This window comes from Kogia breviceps, chromosome 1 (assembly GCF_026419965.1).
Source record: "Kogia breviceps isolate mKogBre1 chromosome 1, mKogBre1 haplotype 1, whole genome shotgun sequence".
Lineage (NCBI taxonomy): Eukaryota > Metazoa > Chordata > Mammalia > Artiodactyla > Physeteridae > Kogia > Kogia breviceps.
In genome coordinates this window covers 146,604,531-146,624,034 of record NC_081310.1, presented here as the reverse complement: position 1 = coordinate 146,624,034, position 19,504 = coordinate 146,604,531, and the positions used below count along the sequence as shown (strand labels likewise).

The 19,504-nt window shown below is 34.4% G+C and overlaps 1 protein-coding gene across 4 annotated transcripts in view; it reads left to right on the top strand.

Annotated features, from left to right (window-relative positions):
- RAVER2 (ribonucleoprotein, PTB binding 2) overlaps positions 1–19,504 on the top strand; it is a 138,434-nt gene that overhangs the window by 93,942 nt on the left and 24,988 nt on the right. For 3 of the 4 annotated variants that reach the window (XM_067006669.1, XM_059045521.2, XM_059045513.2), the window contains exons 9-11: positions 1,836–2,104; positions 9,392–9,503; positions 10,864–11,000. In XM_067006669.1, coding sequence (XP_066862770.1) covers positions 1,836–2,104; positions 9,392–9,503; positions 10,864–11,000 — 518 coding nt within the window. Of the gene's footprint in view, positions 1–1,835; positions 2,105–9,391; positions 9,504–10,863; positions 11,001–11,747; positions 12,056–19,504 lie in introns of those variants that run through there. The other variant, XM_059045535.2, reaches the window with a different exon arrangement.

Sequence of the window (19,504 nt, the reverse complement as noted above, 5' to 3'; positions counted from 1 at the left end):
CTGGGCTGACAGCACATTACATAGGGATCCATTTAACTTTTGCCTGGATAAGAAAGCCTTAGCTTTTATTAAGAAATATCTGGTAATTGTAAATTTAAAGTTTGATTGTTTATTTGTATCATTTCTAAAATGTGAGCTCCAAATTAGTATTAAAAAAAATGTGGGGCTTCCCTGGTGGCGCAGTAGTTGAGAGTCCGCCTGCCAATGCAGGGGACACGGGTTTGTGCCCCGGTCCGGGAAGATCCCACATGCCGCGGAGCGGCTAGGCCTGTGAGCCATGGCCGCTGAGCCTGTGCGTCCGGAGCCTGTGCTCCGCAACGGGAGAGGCCACAACAGTGAGAGGCACACGTACCACAAAAAAAAAAAAAAAAAAGTGTATTATGTGCTTCTAAAATGTAACAAATTTAAACAGAACAATTATTTTTCTTTTCAGAATAATAGCATGGTAGTATACCAAGATGTCTTATGTGATTTTGAAAGGCACTTTCAATTTGAAGTTTAATTGAGATTTGTTTGAAGTGAGCATGCTGAGGGGAAAAAAAAGAGAAAGTCTACCAGTAATGAAAAAAAAAAACCAAGTCAGTTAAATATGGGTAGCATATTTAGCCCCTTGTACATAAAACCAAGTCAAATGGTCAGATAATCAATTCAGACTATTGGAATTGACTGGGCAAAAGTTAAACCAGTACACAGACAGGTATAGAAATTTTTATGGTGTGATAGAATCTGTCCTAAAAATTAAATGTTGTATGCCTAAAAGCTTATACAGATATTTATAATTTGTGTTGGATTAAATAATTAGCCATTTGCTTTAGCACTAATGCTTTAAGAACACTGAAAATTCAAAGTGTCCAAATAAATATATTGCTAAAAGATAGAACTGAGAATCTATCTCTAAATAATTAGTACTAAAAATAATTTAAGAAATTTGTTTAGTGAATTTTTAAAATATAACTTTGATTTAATTAAGATAGTTGTCAAAACTAGCTCTTTTCATTTAGTTTTGACCTATAGAGTTTTAAAAAATGGAATGGTTCAGAATTTTCCTGTTAAAATTTTATTTCTTCCAGAATTTCTTGTTATTCCCTGTAAATAAAAATGTAAAACTTTAATGTGTTACACTTTCATTTGGTGCTTAGCTATTTATAAATATTGATTTTTTTTTTTAAAACCAGTGGTGTGCTGGTGTTTAAAAACCAGCTCTCTGAGTTAAACAAAAGTCTTGATTTGTAGCATTTGTGGATTTCTGTACGTAAACAGTCCAACCATGGCTGATTTCAGGTTACCCATGCAAAGACGTTGAACTCAAGAGCTGGGAAGAGATAGCACAGTTGACTCTTAAGAGCTGGTACAAGCCGGCTGACTAAATGTATTGTTGGGTTTAATGTAACTTTATTAATTTTTGAATGTCAGAGACTTTTTTTAAACTGAAGTCTTAATTATTCCCTTCAAATATGAAAGCAGGCCAATTACAATGACTGGGCATTAAAAAAAAGGCACTGATATAACTTAAGTGTCAAAAAGTATATAAATTTTGCTCTCACCTTCTAAAATGTACAATTAAAACTTGGAACTAAAAAATATAATATCCTTGAGATTATTCTGGAAGTTGCTGAAAATAGGAAAAGCATGATTACTATTAGAGGTTTTTGTTTTTCCATACAGGAGGCGGCTAATTTATAACCTTTAACCTCACCTTTTGTATTTTAACTATTCTCTAATAGGTGAAAAAATAGGTTTCTGCACATTTTGCCCATAACTTGACAAAATCAAAAGGACTATTGTGAATAAGCCTCATCTAACCAAAAACTTTTTGCATTTGTGGTTCACTACAGCATCTAATTTGATTCCAACTCAAACAACTCTAACAGCTGGCATGGGCATGTTACCATTCCTTCCAAATCAGCACATTGCTGGACAAGCCGGGCCAGGGCATGGGAACTCTCAGGAGAAACAGCCAGCCTTGGTGGGGATGGCAGAAGGAAATTTCTCAGGGTCACAGGCTTATCTTCAGAGCTTTCCAAACCTTACTGCTGGAGGCTTGCTCATGGGACATCATAAACAACAACAAAGTCAGCCAAAAGGCCTGGAGATAAGTTCAGGGGTAAGAAAACTGTGTGTGCGTGTGTGTGTGCGTGTGTGTGCGTGTGTGAGTGCATGCATACACATACATATAAATGCACACATGTATATACATGAAGTATATATGTGTATACTACATTATGTATATACTACAAAGGAATATATTCCTTTTAAACTATATCTTAAATGAAATTATTCTAATTTGAGAGTAATCTAATTTTTGGTTATTTTATAGGTGGTATAATTTATGAAGTATCAAGCAATCTTAACTATTTTTGAATTTCAAAGGAAGTTGATAATATACTTAAAGTATATAAATATGGATTATAAACTAGATAATTCCTATGTCAGTGACATGAAGGCTTTTTCATACTGTACATTTACTTCTCAAAAGAGAAGAAAATACTGGACTCTAAAAAAGAAAAAACAAAACCTGTCATTATAAACAAACAAAAATCCATCCTTTGATAAGTTATGCCAAATGATGTTTGGGATTCTGCTTAATTACTTGCCGGTTTGTCTGTAAATAAAACAATTTAATTTTTATAAAATGTTAAAATCTGTTATAAAATATTTAAATATGAATTCTTTATTCCTATAAACATTTGCTTTTCTAAAAACTTTGAGATATGCATAGTTTTCAAATATAAAGGAATATAAGTTCAAAATTTTGTAGTTTGGAGAAGTGTAGTAGTACCATTAATACTTATCCAATTATATAATGATATTTATAAGGATTTCTTAGTAACTAATAATGCCATTCTTTAAAATATACTTTTTTTCTAAAATGTATATTCTGTAGCTAATTAAGTATTATTTTAATATTTAAAGGTAGAATAAATTCTATTTTATCTGAAAAATTTCAAAGCCAGTTATTAATCTCTGGTCTGTTCAAAAGAATCTAATCTCGGTTTGGTTTTTTTTTTTTTTTTTTTTTGCGGTACGTGGGCCTCTCACTGTTGTGGCCTCTCCCGTTGCGGAGCACAGGCTCCGGACGCGCAGGCCCAGCGGCCATGGCTCACGGGCCCAGCCGCTCCGCGGCATGTGGGATCTTCCCGGACCGGGGCAGGAACCTGTGTCCCCTGCATTGGCAGGCAGACTCTCAACCACTGCACCACCAGGGAAACCCTAATCTTGGTTTTAATTCTTCGTTTTTACCCCAAATTTTATTGGTTTATAAACCACTGATATTTGTAAATGTTATAATTGGTAGGTAGAATAAAGTACATTTAATTTTTTTTAACTTGTACCCTAAAATACCCTTTGGATTAGAAGTGGCATGTGAGGAAACAATTCTTGTAGTTGGCTATATTCAGATGTCAAAATAATAATATTGGCTTTGTAAGAGGTTTTGGTGTCACCTAGTCATGGCAGGAGGTATGGATAGAATGCCTATAATTATACATTGAGGAAGCTAAGGTGTTTCTTCATAGAATGAATTTTAAAAATTTATCTGCAGGTTTAATTGCTTAAGTTATTGAGGGAAGTTAAGTAAAACTCATATATGAATAGTCTGTATCTTTTTGCACAGACTTTTTAATTCACTGAAAGCACTAGGGTCTTTAGAAAAACTGGACTTGAGGTGATTCACATAATGAGAGTGTATCTGGAAGAAGACAGGTGAAGTGGGGCAGGGCCTGGAAAACAAGTCCCATGAAGAAGAATTGAAGGAAATAGATACATGGAACTTGGCAAGGGTTGACCAGCTGACATTTAATTTGACATTAAAAAAAAAAAATTTACAGACTAGTCTAGTCACATGGTATTTTATGTTTCTCTAGTGGGCAGAATTAGTACAATAAGTATGACGTATAATAAAGCAAATTTAGGCTTCATATAACAAAGAACAGTCGAAGTTTTCAAACAAAGAAAAAATATGACACTTTCACAAAGATGTAAGTGTCATATCACTGAAAATGATTATGCAGACCCCAGGTGAACATCTGTACAGATTGTTGTAGAAGTGATTCTTCTTTCCTGACAATAGGGGCTTGGACCAGGTAACCTCACAGTATGTTTTCCAAGTATGTAGCAAGATTTTGGACTTTGTTAAACAGTTGGTTAAACTCGGCTGTAGATTTTTAGACCTGCATCCTTAATATTATGTTGACCAGTGATTCTTGATTCTGTCTCTTTGTCAGAATCACCACTGGAGTTTAAAAAAAAAAAAAAAAAATGGAGAGGGTTGGACTCTAACTTCCTCAGCCCTGAGAATCTGATTCAGAGAGATAGGGGTGAGATCTGAATTTTAAGTGTACAACTCAGTGGCATTAAGTACATTCACAGTGTTTTGCAACTATCACTACTATCCACCTCCAGAACTTTTTCATCATCCCATACTGCAGCTCTGTACCCATTCAACAACTCTCCATTTTCCCTTCTCTGCAGCCTCCAGTAAACACTGTTTACTTTCTATCTTAGAATATGACTATTCTAGGTACCCAAAGTAAGTAGAAAGATACAATTTTTGTCCTTTGTGTCTGACTTATTTCCATCACCATAGTGTCTTCAAGGGTCATCCACGTTATAGCATGTATTGGAATTTACTTTTTTAAAAGGCTGAATAATATTCTATTGTATTTGTAGACTACATTAAAAATTTTTATTTATGTATTTATTTTTGGCTGTGTTGGGTCTTCGTTGCTGCCCACAGGCTTTCTCTAGTTGGGCGAGTGGTGGCTACTCTTTGTTGCAGTGTGCAGGCTTCTCATTGCAGTGGCTTCTTTTGTTGCGGAGCATGGGCTCTAGATGCACGGGCTTCAGTAGTTGTGGCACACTGGCTTAGTTGCTCTGTGGCATGTGGGATCTTCCCGGACCAGGGCTCAAACCCGTGTCCCCTGCATTGACAGGTGGATTCTTAACCACTGCACCACCAGGGAAGTCCCTAGACTACATTTTCTTTTTCCATTTGTCCATTGATGGACATCTGGGTTGTTTCCATCTTTGGGCTCTTGTGAAAAATGTTGCTATATACAAATATGTGTTAGAGTCCCTGTTTTCAGTTCTTTGGGGTATTTACCCAGAAGTGGAATAGCTGAATCATATGGTACATCTATATCTTATTTTTGGAGGAACTGCCATTCTATTTTCCACAGCAGCTGTACCATTTTTCATTTCCACCAGCAAAGCTCAAGGGTTCCAATTTCTCCACATCCTCACCAGCATCGTTTCTCATTGTGGTTTTGGATTTGCATTTCCTCAATGATTAGTGATGTTAAGAACCTCTTCATATGCCTATTGGTCACCTGTATATCTTCTTTGCAAAAATGTCTTTTCAGATTCTTTGCTATTTTTTAATTGGGTTATTTGTTTTCTTTGCTGTTTAGTCATATGAATTCCTAAATATATTTTGGATATTAACCTCTTCTCAGATATATGGTTTGCAAATATGTTCTCCCATTCCATAAGTTGCCTTTTAATTTTGTTGATTGTTTCCTTTGCTATAGAGAAGCTTTTTAGTTTAGTTTAGCTTTTTAGCACTTGCTTATTTTTGCTTTTGTTGTCTATGCTTTTGGTGTCATATCCAAAAAATGATTGCTAAGACCAATGTCAAGTAGCTTTTCCCCTATATTTTCTTCTAGTTTTATGGTTTCAGGTCTTATATTTAAGTCTTTAATCCAATTTGAGTAAATATTTGTGTGTGGTGTAATATCAGGATCTGGTCTCATTTTTTTCCATATGGACATACAGTTTTCCCAACACCCATTTATTAAAGAGAGTGTCCTTTACCCATTGTGTATTCTTGGCACCCTTTTCAAATATTAGTTAACCACATATGTTATGGGCCCATAAGTTTTGGTATGTTGTGTTTCCATTTTCATTTGTCTCAAGATACTTTCTGATGTCTCTTTTGATTTCTTCTTTGACTTCTTTGTTGTTCAAGAGTGTGTCATTTAATTTCTACATATCTTTGAATTTTCCTCTTAGTATTGATTCCTGGTTTCATACCATTATAGTTAGAACAATCCTTGATATGATTTCAGTACTCTTAAATTTGTTAAGACTTGTTTTGTGGCCTTACATATGATCTTCCTTTTTTTCTGCTTCTGTTTTTGATGTAATCTCCAAGAAATGATTGCCAAATCCAATGTTATGAATCTTTTCACCTAAGCTTTTCTCTTAAGACTTTTACAGTTTTAGCTCTTACAATTAAGACTTTGATCCATTTTGAGTTCATTTTTGTATATGGTGTTAGGTAAGGATCCATTTCATTCTTTTACGTGGATATCCAGAATTCCCATCATTTTTTGTTGAAAAGACTGCCTATCCCCATTGTACAGTTTTGACACTTATTGAAAATCATTTAACTATATATGCAATAATTTGTTTCTGGGCTCTCTATCCTCTTCTGTTGGTCTTTATGTTTGTCTTTATGCCAGTACCATACTGTTGAGATTACTGTAGCTGTGTAGTAAGCTTGAAAATTAGAAAGTATGAGCCTTCCATTATTGTTCGTCTTTTTCAATATTGTTTTGACTGTTTGGGGTTCCTTGATATTTCATATCAATTTTAGGATGGAGTTTTCTATTTCTGCTCCAAAAAGTTAGAATTTTGATAGGGATTATATTGAATTTATAGATCACTTTGGTTAGTATTGACATTTTAACAATATTAAATCTTCCAATACATGAACATGGGATGTCTTTTCATTTATTTATGTCTTTAGTTTCTTTCAGCAATGTTTTGTAGTTTTAAGTGTACAAGTATTTCAACTCCTTGGTTCAGTTAATTCCTAATTACTTTATTCTTTTTGATGCTACTGTAAGTGGAAATTTAAAAAAAATTTTCCTTTTGGATTGTTCATTATTAGTGTTTAGAAACACAACTGATTTTTGCATGTTGATTTTATGTCCTGCGACTTTGCTAAATTCCTTTATTTGTTCTAACATTTTGTGTGTATGTGTGTATGTAATCTTTAGGATTTTCATGTCACCTGCAAAGAGAACTAATTTTACTTCCTCCTTTTCAGTTTAAAAGCTTTTTATTTTTCTTTTTCCTGCCTAATTGCTCTGGCTAGAACTTCCAATACTATATTGAACAGACATTGTGAAAGCAGGTATATTTGTCTTTTCCTTGATCTTAGAAGATCACCATTGAGTATAATGTTGGCTTTTTGTTATGTTAGGGTAGTTTCCTTCTATTAATTGTTGAAAGTGTTTAATTTTAATCATGAAAGTGTGTTGAATTTTGTCAGATGCTTTTTTTGCATTAATTGAGATGATCATGGATTTCTTCCTTCAGTCTGTTAGTGGGGTATATTACATTGAATGATTTTTGTATGTTGACTCATTCTTGCATTCTAGGAAGAAATCCCACTTGGTTATGGTGTATAATCCTTTTAATAATGTGCCAAATTTGGTTTTCTAGTATTTTGTTGATGATTTTTGCATCAATATTTATAAGGGATACTGTTTTGTAGTTTTCTTGTAGTGTCTTTCTGGCTTTGGCACCAGTGTAATACTGGTCTCATAGAATGAATTAGGAGGTGTTCTCTCTTCTTTAATTTTGTGGAAGAGTTTGAGAAGGATTGATGTTAATTCCTTGTAGAACTTGGTAGAATTCTCCAGTGAAGCCATTTGGTCCATGGCTTTTCTTTGTTGAGAGACTCTGTTTTTATTTATTTATTTAATTTTTGAGTTTTTAAAGTGATTCTCATGCATAGCTAGAGCTGAGAATCCCTGTTATGAATATAATCTGATTACTTTAGCAATTTGAGTACTTTAGAAACAAAATCAGAAACTTCTTTGCTGGCTACCTTTCCTTTACTCAATCACTGGATTTTCTCTAGGGTTCTGTCCCTTCTCATGCTATATGCTTTCCTTTGGCATATAGCTAATGGTTTTAGCTCCCATTTGTAAACTTATGGTTCCATCTTAGACTTCTCTTGAACTGTCTTATCTACTAGACTGAATTTCTTAAGGATAATACCCCTGTCTTACTCATTTTAGTATTACCAATTCTTACTACAATGCCTAGAGCATAGTAAGTATTCAGTGTACACATATGAATGAATGAATACATCTTCATCTGTGATTTACATATCACAAGCAAATGTGGACTTTTGGGGGGCTTTTGAAGATGTACAAGACAGCTTCCTCTGTCTAAATACAATAATATTGGCCAGATAAGGAACAAATGTAAGGAGCTTTGGCTCTCAAATATAGAAAGAAGCTCTTGAGATTATGCTTTCTTCATCCTGTTCAGAGAACAAAATAAAAATTAATTTAAAAGAAAACATAGCTACTAGCATTAACCAATCTGAATTGTGTCTTATTTTAAAATCTTTACCATCCTAGAGTGAAAAGTAAAAATTCTCACAAAATAACATGAAATATACTGAAGAATCAGCCCATGATTTTGTCTTCTTATTTTTCTGTTAAAGAAATACTAGAAACCTTACACCTAGTTATATAAAAATATACTGATATCGGGACTTCCCTGGTGGTGCAGTGCTTAAGAATCTGCCTGCCAGTGCAGGAGACATGGGTTTGAGCCCTGGTCCGGGAAGATCCCACATGCTGTGGAGCAACTAAGCCAGTGTGCCACAACTACTGATCCTGCGCTCTAGAACCCACGAGCCACAACTACTGAAGCCTGTGAGCCTTAGAGCCCGTGCTATGCAACTAGAGAAGCCACTGCAATGAGAAGCCCGTGCACCACAACGAAGAGTAGCCCCGTCTCACCACAACTAGAGAAAGCCTGCGTGCAGCAACGAAGACCCAATGCAGCCAAAAATAAATAAATAAATAAGTTTATTTTAAATATATATATACTGATATATATTTTCAATAAATATGAATTTCTAGGGTTATCATTTAAATGTTGAATTGGATTTTATTAAATCCATTTTTTTATTTGGTATTTTTTTAAATACCAGAGATAAATAAGCTTTGCCTTTGTCATATGGCTGTGGCCAAATATTAAGTAAATATCTTAATAAGTAAATGTTGATGATAGTATTTCTGAAAATAAGGTATGGGATTTGTTTCTTCTCGTGAACATGAATTCTCTCCTGGTTCAAATGAGAAGGTTGTACAAGACGGCCTTTACTTCTCTTTCAGTTCTAAAGTTCTGTGGTTCTAGAAGAGCTTTTTAAAACTAATTGGAAAAATAGTAGCAGGTGAAATGTGATAATTTTAATCAGTATCCAGAAATATTTCACAAATTTATAGCTTCAAACATTAGGTTTCACAAATTTTTATCATACTAGACCAGATTTATTGAAGAACAAGTATTTCTCTACTCTTCCTGCATTTTTATTTACTTGTACCTCTTATTAAGCACCCACTCTCTTGTTTTTGATAAATAGGCTGCCTCTAAGAATCAGACTTCACTCTTGGGAGAACCACCAAAAGAAATTCGGCTCAGTAAAAATCCATACTTGAACTTAGCAAGTGTGTTGCCCAGTGTGTGCTTATCATGTAAGTAAGAGCTCAGTATTAGTATTTTGGAGTTTTATTGAATACTTTTCATAATGAGTTTTACTTTAATTTTTAACTTAATGGAAGCAAATAATGTGTTTTAACCAATTAAACCCCAAGTTATGACCTTAGTCCATAAATTGAAAGAATAACGAAATTAAAGCTTTTAAAATGCATTCTGTTTTATTTAAGGAAAACACCTTTTATAATATGTTATTAAGCATGTAATCAATTTATTGAATTTTATGGAATCATGATTGAAAATAATTGGATTAAGGAATTATTTGACAAACTATAATTCTTTACAATATATATAGAATCATATTTCTAAAATATGAAGTTTAAACCTCTCTGGAATCTAATATAGCCGGAGTATTTGCCAAATACCCCCCAATATGTTAGTTACTAATAATCGGCAGAAGTGGAATTCTCATTTACTCTTTTAGAGGCCCTCCTCAGGCCTTCAATTAGTAAATTAAAACTATTAATTCAAATATAGTTTTAAGAGAAAATCACAAATGTGGTGTGTTCTGGGCACTAAGATATTCACTACAACATTGGTTTTCAATAGTGAAACATTAGGAAGTGCCTTAATGGTCAACAATAGGGAATGGTTAAATAGTTTGTCATAAAATGGAATATATAATTGAGGGAGTGCTATGTGCACTAATATGAAATGATCTCTAAAGCAAATGGTTAAGTGGAAGAAGCAAATGTGTGCATAGAATGATTCCATTTATCTTTATTTAAAGTTATGTATTCTTATATGCATGTATTTGAATGTGTAAATGCATAAAGTAAACCTGAGAAAATTAATTCTAAACTGTTACCTCTGGGAAAAAGAATAGAATTGAATGAAAAGAGGTGAAAGATAAATTTTGTTTTTAGTATACATTCTTTGTATTTTATGAAGTATCCTCTTGAACCAAAACATTAATTTGTAATTAGTTAATTAATTTGTAATTAAAAAAATTTTTAAAGCCAGAAAAAAATTTAATGTGCTTCTGGTATGCCTACTGTATTTTTATCTGATCTAAAAATTGATGGTTACAACTATTGCATTAATAAGAACGGTTAATTTACATTTCGTATGCCTTACTTCAGAGATTAGACATATACTTTTAAAATGTTTCCATCAAGATCATTTACCCATAGGGCAGGCTTCCATTTTCATTGTTTTAAACAAACGAGACAATATCACATACTATATATTTTTCCCTCAGGAATAATAAATGTAGATATTTACTGGCAAACTAAAATTTGTGTTCTATTTGAGAATATGCTGAATTAACGAGTTTTGTACTCTGTAATTTTTAATAAAACCAGCCAACTGAAATATATGTATTGATTTTGCCTTAAGCCCCTGCAAGTAAAATCACTCTACAGAAGACTGGAATTGCAAGCAACATTCTGGATGCAATCTCTCAGGGAAATGAATCGCAACACACATTGGAGAAGTGCATTGCTTATTCTCAACCTTTTGGTGATTATGCACAGGTACATTATTCTCAGGTTTTGATGATATATAGAAAAATTGTTTCAACTATATACTGAGTTCACTGGATATGAAAATGTGATTCTTGTAATATCATAAGGAATTAAAATTGCACTGATCTATACAATATTTCTTGCTCGCCATTTGGAATTTTAGGACATGTTCAGAAGATTGCTAAGTATGATTTTGCCTAGATATTTACATTGCATTGTTTACACCAGTGGTGAGCAAATGACAGAGCAAATCCAGCCCACAACCTGTTTTGTAAATAAAGTTTTACTGGGATACAGCTACATCCATTTATTTGCACGTTGTCTATGGTGCATTGTGCTACAACGGCAGAGTTGAATAGTTACAACAGGTACTGTGTGGCCCACAGGATCAGGTATTTACTCTCTGGCTCTTTATAGAAAAACTGCTGACATCTGGTTTACACCAGTGTAGACCTGACTAAGAAACCCAAGGAAATGCCTCTGTTCTTCCCCACCACTTGTGTATGTAGAGACATGATCATAACTAGCACTATTATGCTAACTCTTAAAATAGTCAGTCAATCAATAACATTAAAAGTATTATATTCAAAAGACACACTTTGTCATTACTTAAATATGTCCATTTCGCTTTGGCCTTCTCTCCTTCAGCTTATTCTTAGTGGCTTAAGCTAAGAGTGTATATCATGTTAGTAGTATATGATTATGTAATCATGAGAGTCTTATAATTAACAATTCTGATTCTTTCTTATTTCTCAGAACAGTCACCTTCTCAGCTCTTTCATGTCTGGGGGAGCAATACCTCCACTTTGCTTTTCTTAGAGCATCTGTGATGGCTTCACCTGTCTCTAATAAACTTAGAAAAGAAAACCTATGCAAATTCACTTAGAACAACTGATGCCTGATTATACTTTTATGATGGGATACTAGAAACACAGGTCAAATGGATTCTGTAGAAATGGTAAAGCTGGATATAATGAAGTCTCTTATATACCTGTGGAAAAGATGGAGAAATATGAATTGGAAGATGATGCAATTAGATAGCAATATACCTATATTTAAGGAGCAGTAATCATGAATTGATGCAATTTGGAAGGCATTCTCTTCTATGTTTCATAAAACTCCATCATTGTTCCCTTATTTGTTAACATTTTAAGAAATGATTTAGATGAGAACATTAATTACATGCTGATTATATTTACAAGTGACAAAAGGCAAAGAAATGATCAGAGATGTGTAAAATCATTTATGAATAATTTGTAGTTGTGAAAATTAGAAACAACCTAAATTTCCAACAATCTATAAGACTGAATAAACAAATTATGTCATATTTTTATCAGGAAGTATAATGCAGATATTAAAATCATGTAAAACAATGTGTAAACACGTGGTAAATTTTAGTTATATATATATATATATATATATATATATTTTTTTTTTTTTTTTTTTTTTTTTTTGTACACGGGCCTCTCACTGTTGTGGCCTCTCCCGCCGCGGAGCACAGGCTCTGGACATGCAGGCTCAGCAGCCACGGCCCACGGGCCCAGCCACTCCGTGGCATGTGGGATTCTCCCGGACCGGGGCACGAACCTGTGTCCCCTGCATCGGCAGGCGGACTCTCAACCACTGCGCCACCAGGGAAGCCCCATAATCTATTTTTAATCTTAAAAATTTATAAAATATAGTCATGTGCAATTCTAATTTTTTGGTTTTGTTTTACAAGGAACAAAATTTACTTTCATAAACAAGAGGAAGCACAATAAATTTTTAAAAACAGTTAAATGTGTGATTTAAGCTTTAAAAGTTATTTTAATACTTTTTCATTTTTGAAATTTGTGTTGCTTTTCTCACGAGCAGTTTTGCTTGTTAGATTACTGTGTTTTATTATACACTTATATCCGTAGAAAGACCTCTCCCATTTACTTATGGAGAAATTCTGTGATAAAGATGCCTTTGCATTGCCAGCCTTTCTCCTGCCTCTGCCCTGCAAGCTAAACCAGAGAAATTGTGGAGGTGTGCATCCTCCCTTGATTCAGTGTCTCCTTGGACATTCCCTGCTGTTTCCTCATGCTTGTTCATAAAGTGAGATTTGTTTTCTCTCCTTGTGTTCTTTCATCCTTATAACCTAAACTTAATTAAATGTTACCAATTGAATAACTAGTAAAAGTTGGTCATGCTTTAGGAATTTCTTCTATTTCCATTGTTAGAATGCAGGAAAAGGTCCAAGGAAAAGAAACCAAGGTTTGTTTTCAACATTTACTATATGCTTTGTAATATAAACATTTGATCTTTTTAATAATCTTGTGATATCTAAATGACCATTTCCATAATACATGTGGAAAAGCATAAAGGGGTAAATAATCTTTCAAGTTTATGCAGTTAGTGAAGGATTTCTCTGATTCCAAAATCCACATTATTTTCATTATACCATGGAGAAATTTCTTCAGGCATGAAAGTAGTGTCTTATAGAAACTGTTGTTTGCTTTGTACTAGCAACTGTGCATGAGGATTAGGAGAGATGGCTATGTCAAAATATAGATGGATATAATACTCTTTATTTCCAATAAAACTATCACATTTAAAAATCCTAATTGGAATTCTAGTATTGGTGAAGCTACTTGTATCAGATTATCCCTCCTGCAGATAACGGTTATTAAAATTGTATCAACTATGAAACAAAAACATTTGAAGGCCCTGAAGAATGACCAAAAGCAGGCAGAAACTGAAGGGGAGCCAGTCCTTGAAAGAGGGAAACTGCATTGGATGAGATTTATGTTTCTGTGGCTTTTTGCCTAACACAATCCCACCCCACTGCCAGCCTATGCAGAAAGATGCAGTCTCACCAGCTGATGGAGTCCGAGGACAGAGTTCAGGACTGTTTACAAGGCTGGAAAGTAAGGGGGAGATCTCAGGAAAATCTCTGTAAACTCAGCCCAAATTCACTTGACTGACTTTTGAACTTTGTGTGAGGGAGACTCCAGGGGACCTGGTGGCAAACAACAGATGGAAGGCTAAAGAACCATTAAGAGATTCTGTTCCTTTCCAGCACAGAGGAGGTAGTTTGGAGTTTGAGTTCATAAAAGTTGACTCCTTCTCAGCAAAGATCCACAGCCTTCAGAGGAAGGTTATACAATCCATAGTATCTGTGAATATATCATCCACAATGTTCAGTAAACAAAAATAATTAGAAAGTTGAAAAAACAAGAAAATGTGACCCACAATTAAGGGGGTAAGCAATTAATAGAAACTGACCCCAAGATGAACCAGATGTTCGTATTAGTAGACAAAGACTTAAAACAACTATTATAAACAGGACTTAAAGGAAATAAAGTAAAAATGAACAGATGGGGAATTTCAGGAAGAAATATAAACTTAAAAAAGAAAAAAACTCTAGAACTAAAAAGTACAGTATCCACCAAAAAAAAAAAATACACTGGATGGGCTTAGTAGAAGTTTGGAGAAAGCAGGAAAAAAGGTTCAATTAATATAAAGACAAATCAAAAGAAATAATTCAGTCTGAAGAACAGAGAGAAAGAGGTTGAAAACCAATAAACAGATCCTCAGGGACCTATGGGACAATATAAAGCAGTCTGAAATAAGTGTAATTGAGTCGCAGAAGGAGAGGAGAAAAATAATTGGGCATAAAATATTTGAAAAAATAATGATAAAACATTTCCCGTTTTTGCTTTAAAAACCTTACAGATTTAACAGAGAACTCCCCTGCAAAGCAGGATAAAGAAAAACAAAATATTATGTTGGCACACCAGTTAATATGCTGAAAACCAAAGTTATAAAGAAATTATCTTGAAAGTCATCAGATAAAAATAATGCATCTTATCTCAAGCCAGTTTCTCAACTTTGGCACTATTGACATTCTGGGCTGGATAATTCTTCATTTCAGTGGGGCCGTACTCTACATTGTAGGATGTTTAGCAGCATCCTTGTGTTCCACCCACTAGGTTGCCCCTCACTGAGTATAATTGTGATTAACAACTGGTAACGATGTAGGTAAATAAAAAAGACTATATATTTTCTCTTTTCTTAATTTATTTATTAAAATTAATTAAAAACAAAATTGTAACTTTGCATGGTGCGGCTTGTAATGTGTGTAGATATAACAACATTTGACAATAGTACAAAGGACAGTATGAGGTGAATGAAATTGTTTGTGGGGTAATTACATTTTACCTGAAGTAGAAAAATATTAACTCTTGAGTAGACTGTGATAAGTTATGGAATATATATTGTAATCCATAGAGCAACCATTAAAAAATTCAAAAATTATAGCTAAAATGTCAATAGTTTAATTACAATGGAATCCTAAGAACATTTGATTAAACCAAAAAAATGTCAGGAAAGGAAAAACACTAATTAGGATGAATAGAAAGCAAACAGATAAGTGGTAAACCTTGATTGAATGATAATGATAGTTAAGTGAAAGTTGACTGCATCCTCCAATTAAAGCAAAGAGATTGTCAGAACAGGCAAGAATGTACACTTCTACCACTTCTATTCAATAACATAAACTTGGAGATTTTAGTCAATGAAACAAGGTTTTAAAAAAGGTATGAAATAGGAAAGGAAAAGTAAAAATGTCTCTCTTGGCATATGACATGCCTGTTTACATGAAAAATCCTTAAGAATCTAAAAAGCAACCACTAAATATAATAAGTAAACTTTGCAGGGTCACAAGATAGAAGGGCAATATACAAAAATGAATTGTATTTCTACGTACTAGCAGCAACAGTTGGAAAATAAAGTTGAAAAAAAATTTCCATTTATAGTAGCACCAAACATGAAATACATAGTAATAAATTAAGAGAAGATTTGTAAAAACTCTACAATGATAACTATAAAGCAATGCTGAGAGAAATTAAAGAAGATGCCCATGAATGGAGTACTATACGATGCTCATGAACTGGAAGACTTAGTATTGGTATGATGTCAGTTCTTCTCCTCAAATTGATCTATAGATTCAGTGCAATCACAACCAATTTCTCAGCAGCCTTTTTCTAAAATAGAAATTGAAAAGCTGATTTTTAAAATTTATATTGAAATGCAGCGGAATTACTCTACCCAAAACAATCTTTACATAGACGAACAAAATTGGAGGACTTCTTCTACATGACTTCAAGATTTATTATAAAGTCATAGTAATCAAGAGAGTGTGGTGTTGGCATAATGATAGGCAAATGGATCAGTAGAGTAAAATAGACCCATACTTAAATGGTAAATTAATTTTGGACACAAATTTCAAAACAGTCCAATAGGTAAAAAATACAAATATTGTTGGAACAACTGATTATCAATATTGGAAAACATGAACCCTGACTCTTGCCTCACACTCTAAATTTAATTTGCAATGTATCAGAGGCCTACATGGAAAATCCAAGCCATAGATAACATCAACCAAAATGGTGTAATAAGAACCTTCAAACAGTGTCTCCTCCATAAAGGCATCAATAATGCAGGCAGGAATGATCAGAATAAACTTTTACAGGACGCTGGATATTAGCTAAAGGCATGAAGCAACCAGGGGAGTATTTAGACAAGAAAAATGTCTGAATATTAGTGAAACAGCTAGCTTTATGGTCTTTTAGCGAATCCAATTCCTGTTTTCCTGTCTCTTTCCAACAGCCCATAATCACAGTAAAAAACCAGGAAGCTGGTATCCACCAGAGTGGGCAAGAAAGGGTTGGAGCTCCACAAGGCCTCTTTCCCAGAGAACTATTATTATTTGACCTCTCTGCTGGTTCCCAGGAAGGACCCTACTTGCAAGGCTATTTTCATTTGACCTGACTCAGAGCTTGCCCTCAGGGGAGTTTGTTGAAAACATTTAGAAGAAATTGTTTAACTTTGTGGCTGCCTGAGGTGCTAGATAATATTTGGGGCAAAAAATAGGCTAACCAAAAAGCTTAAAGGAAATGTTGGGGTATTAGATATCCACAGGGCCTTTGAAAATCTCTGACATATCCTGGGAATTGTACAAGGCCATGCACACATGTAGGATTGGGCACGTGCTTGGGAAGAACCTAAGAAGGCCCTAAGCTGTCACTTGTAGAAGTGAAGACTAAGGCAGAGTTGTCGGCTGCCTGGCTGAGTGTTGAAGGCTTGGCCCAACACACACATGGCAAATGGTTCCAGGTGTCAAGTGAATCATTATGAATCACCACTAAGCTAATGGAGTAGTCTTCAGTTACCACTCACAACAAAGGATACACCCTTTACATAATTACTTCAGAAAAGTCACTAAACAACCAGCAAATTTTGAAGGGGGAGTACAAACTGATTTCCAGTGTTGCCACATTGTATCATTTTTCAACAAAAAATCATGAGACATGCAAAGAAATAAGAAAGTATGGCTCATAAACAGTGGGAAAAGCAACCAATAGAAACTGTTTCTAAGGAAGCCCAAACATTGGACTTATTAGACAAAGATTTAAATCACCTATTGTAAATATGTTCAAAGAATGGAAGACAACCACATCTAAAGAACTAAAAGAAAGTGTGAGAACAGTGTCTCACCAAATAGAAAATATCAATATGGCAACAAGACTTATAAAAAAGGACCAAATAGAAATTATGGATTTGAAAAGTATAATAATTGAAATGAAAAATTCACTAGGGCAGAGTAGCAGATTTGAATAAGCAGAAGAAATAACCAACAGATTTGGAAGATAGGTCAATTGAGATTATCCAGTCTGAAGAATAGGAAGAATGAAGAAAAGTGAACCATAACAAGTATTGAGGAGGATGGAGAGAAATTAGTACCCTCATACATTGCTAGGGGTGTGGGGAGTGTGAAATGGTGCAGCTGCTTTGGAAAACACTTTGGCAGTTCCTCAAAATGTTAAGCACAGAGTTACCATATGACCTAGGGCATAAACCTTAGAGAACGGACATGTATGTCTACATATAAACCAGTACTGTACATGAATCTTCATAACAGCGTATTTATAACAGCCAAAAAGAGAAACAACCCAAATGTCCATCAGTTGGTGAATGAATAAACAAAGTGTGGTATATCCATACAATGGAGCCATAAACGGAATGGAGTACTGATCTTTGTCACAACATGGATGAGCCTTGAAAGCTGCATGAAATAAGCCAGATACAAAAGGTCACATAAGATGCCATTTATATGAAATATCCAGAATAGGCAAATCCTTAGAGAAAGTAAACAGATACTGGTTACTCTAGGGGCCAGGAGAAGTGGGAGTTGGGGGGTGTCTTCTGGAGTGATGAAAATACTCTGGAATTAGATCGTGGTGATGGTTGCACAACCCTGTGAACATCAACAAATACTGAACTCTAATTTTAAAACATAAGCCTTAACTGTACTAAATAGAGGATAGCATTTCCAGTCATTGTTTTAGAGGTCTTAAAATTACCTAATGATAAATAAGCGAGTTAAATCAATTATTCCAGATCTAGTTCTTTTTTTTTTTTTAATTAAAAAAAAAATTTTTTTTAAATTAGCCGCACTGCGCAGCTGTGGGATCTTAGTTCCCTGACCAGGGATGGAGCCCATGTCCCTTGCAGTGGAAGCACAGAGCCCTAACCACTGAACTGCCAGGGAAGTCCTCAGCTCTAGTTCTAGTTAGAAGCCAGTTTCAAATGGGCTACTCCTCCCGTTTCTCTGGTTGATTATAGTAATTGGTGAGAATTGCCATTGAGCTGCAGTTATTTAGTTTCTCAACAGCTGCATTTCTCAAATGTTTGAATTGTTATTGAGAAAAGTCAAATCAGAAATAGATATAGCAGTTTAAAATTTTGTTGTGCACACTCTTCACAGTGATGATAGCATATATAATCCTGTTAGTTTGAAAGTACAAGTGGAGTTTGAAAAGTCAGGTTCTGAGGTGGAGATAAATAGGTACATCTGTGTCTTACAGTTGGAAGAAGCCCACCTTAAGGGAGAAGCCTTTGAGCCAATTTATTAAATATTTATTAAACACCTAAATCTAACATCTAACTATAATCTGTGAAAAATAAGACATTCCTCCCTATTAGTAATGTAGGTAAAATTTCTCTTAAGTAACTTTTGTTTGACATGGACATTAGTTATTAGTTAACATAAAGACATTATTCTTTATGTTAACATAAAGAATAATGTGAGAACTATTTTAGCTATTTCATATCTTTTTAAGTCATGGTTTTGGGTTTTCATTTGACACTTGCCATTAATGGGTAGCTGGTATGCCCTGCATTAGGGATGGCACTGTCTACTTGCGTGTTGTACTCTTCTGTTGCCCTTGGTTACAGGGATCTTTCCTGCCAGGAAACTGACTACCTGTTCCAGGGAATCAACCACAAAATGTATGATGAGATGGTATGATGAGGGAAGAGGAAACAAAAACAAAAAAATGAACAAAAAGGCCTGGCAATGCTTTGTGCTTTCATATAGCGCCTGATGCTGCCACCTAATGGGCAAATAATGCAGAGAGACTTGCCAAAAAGAGTTTTGTGTGGCCTGTGATAGATCAGAATCTTGTGACAAGCACTAGCTATATGAA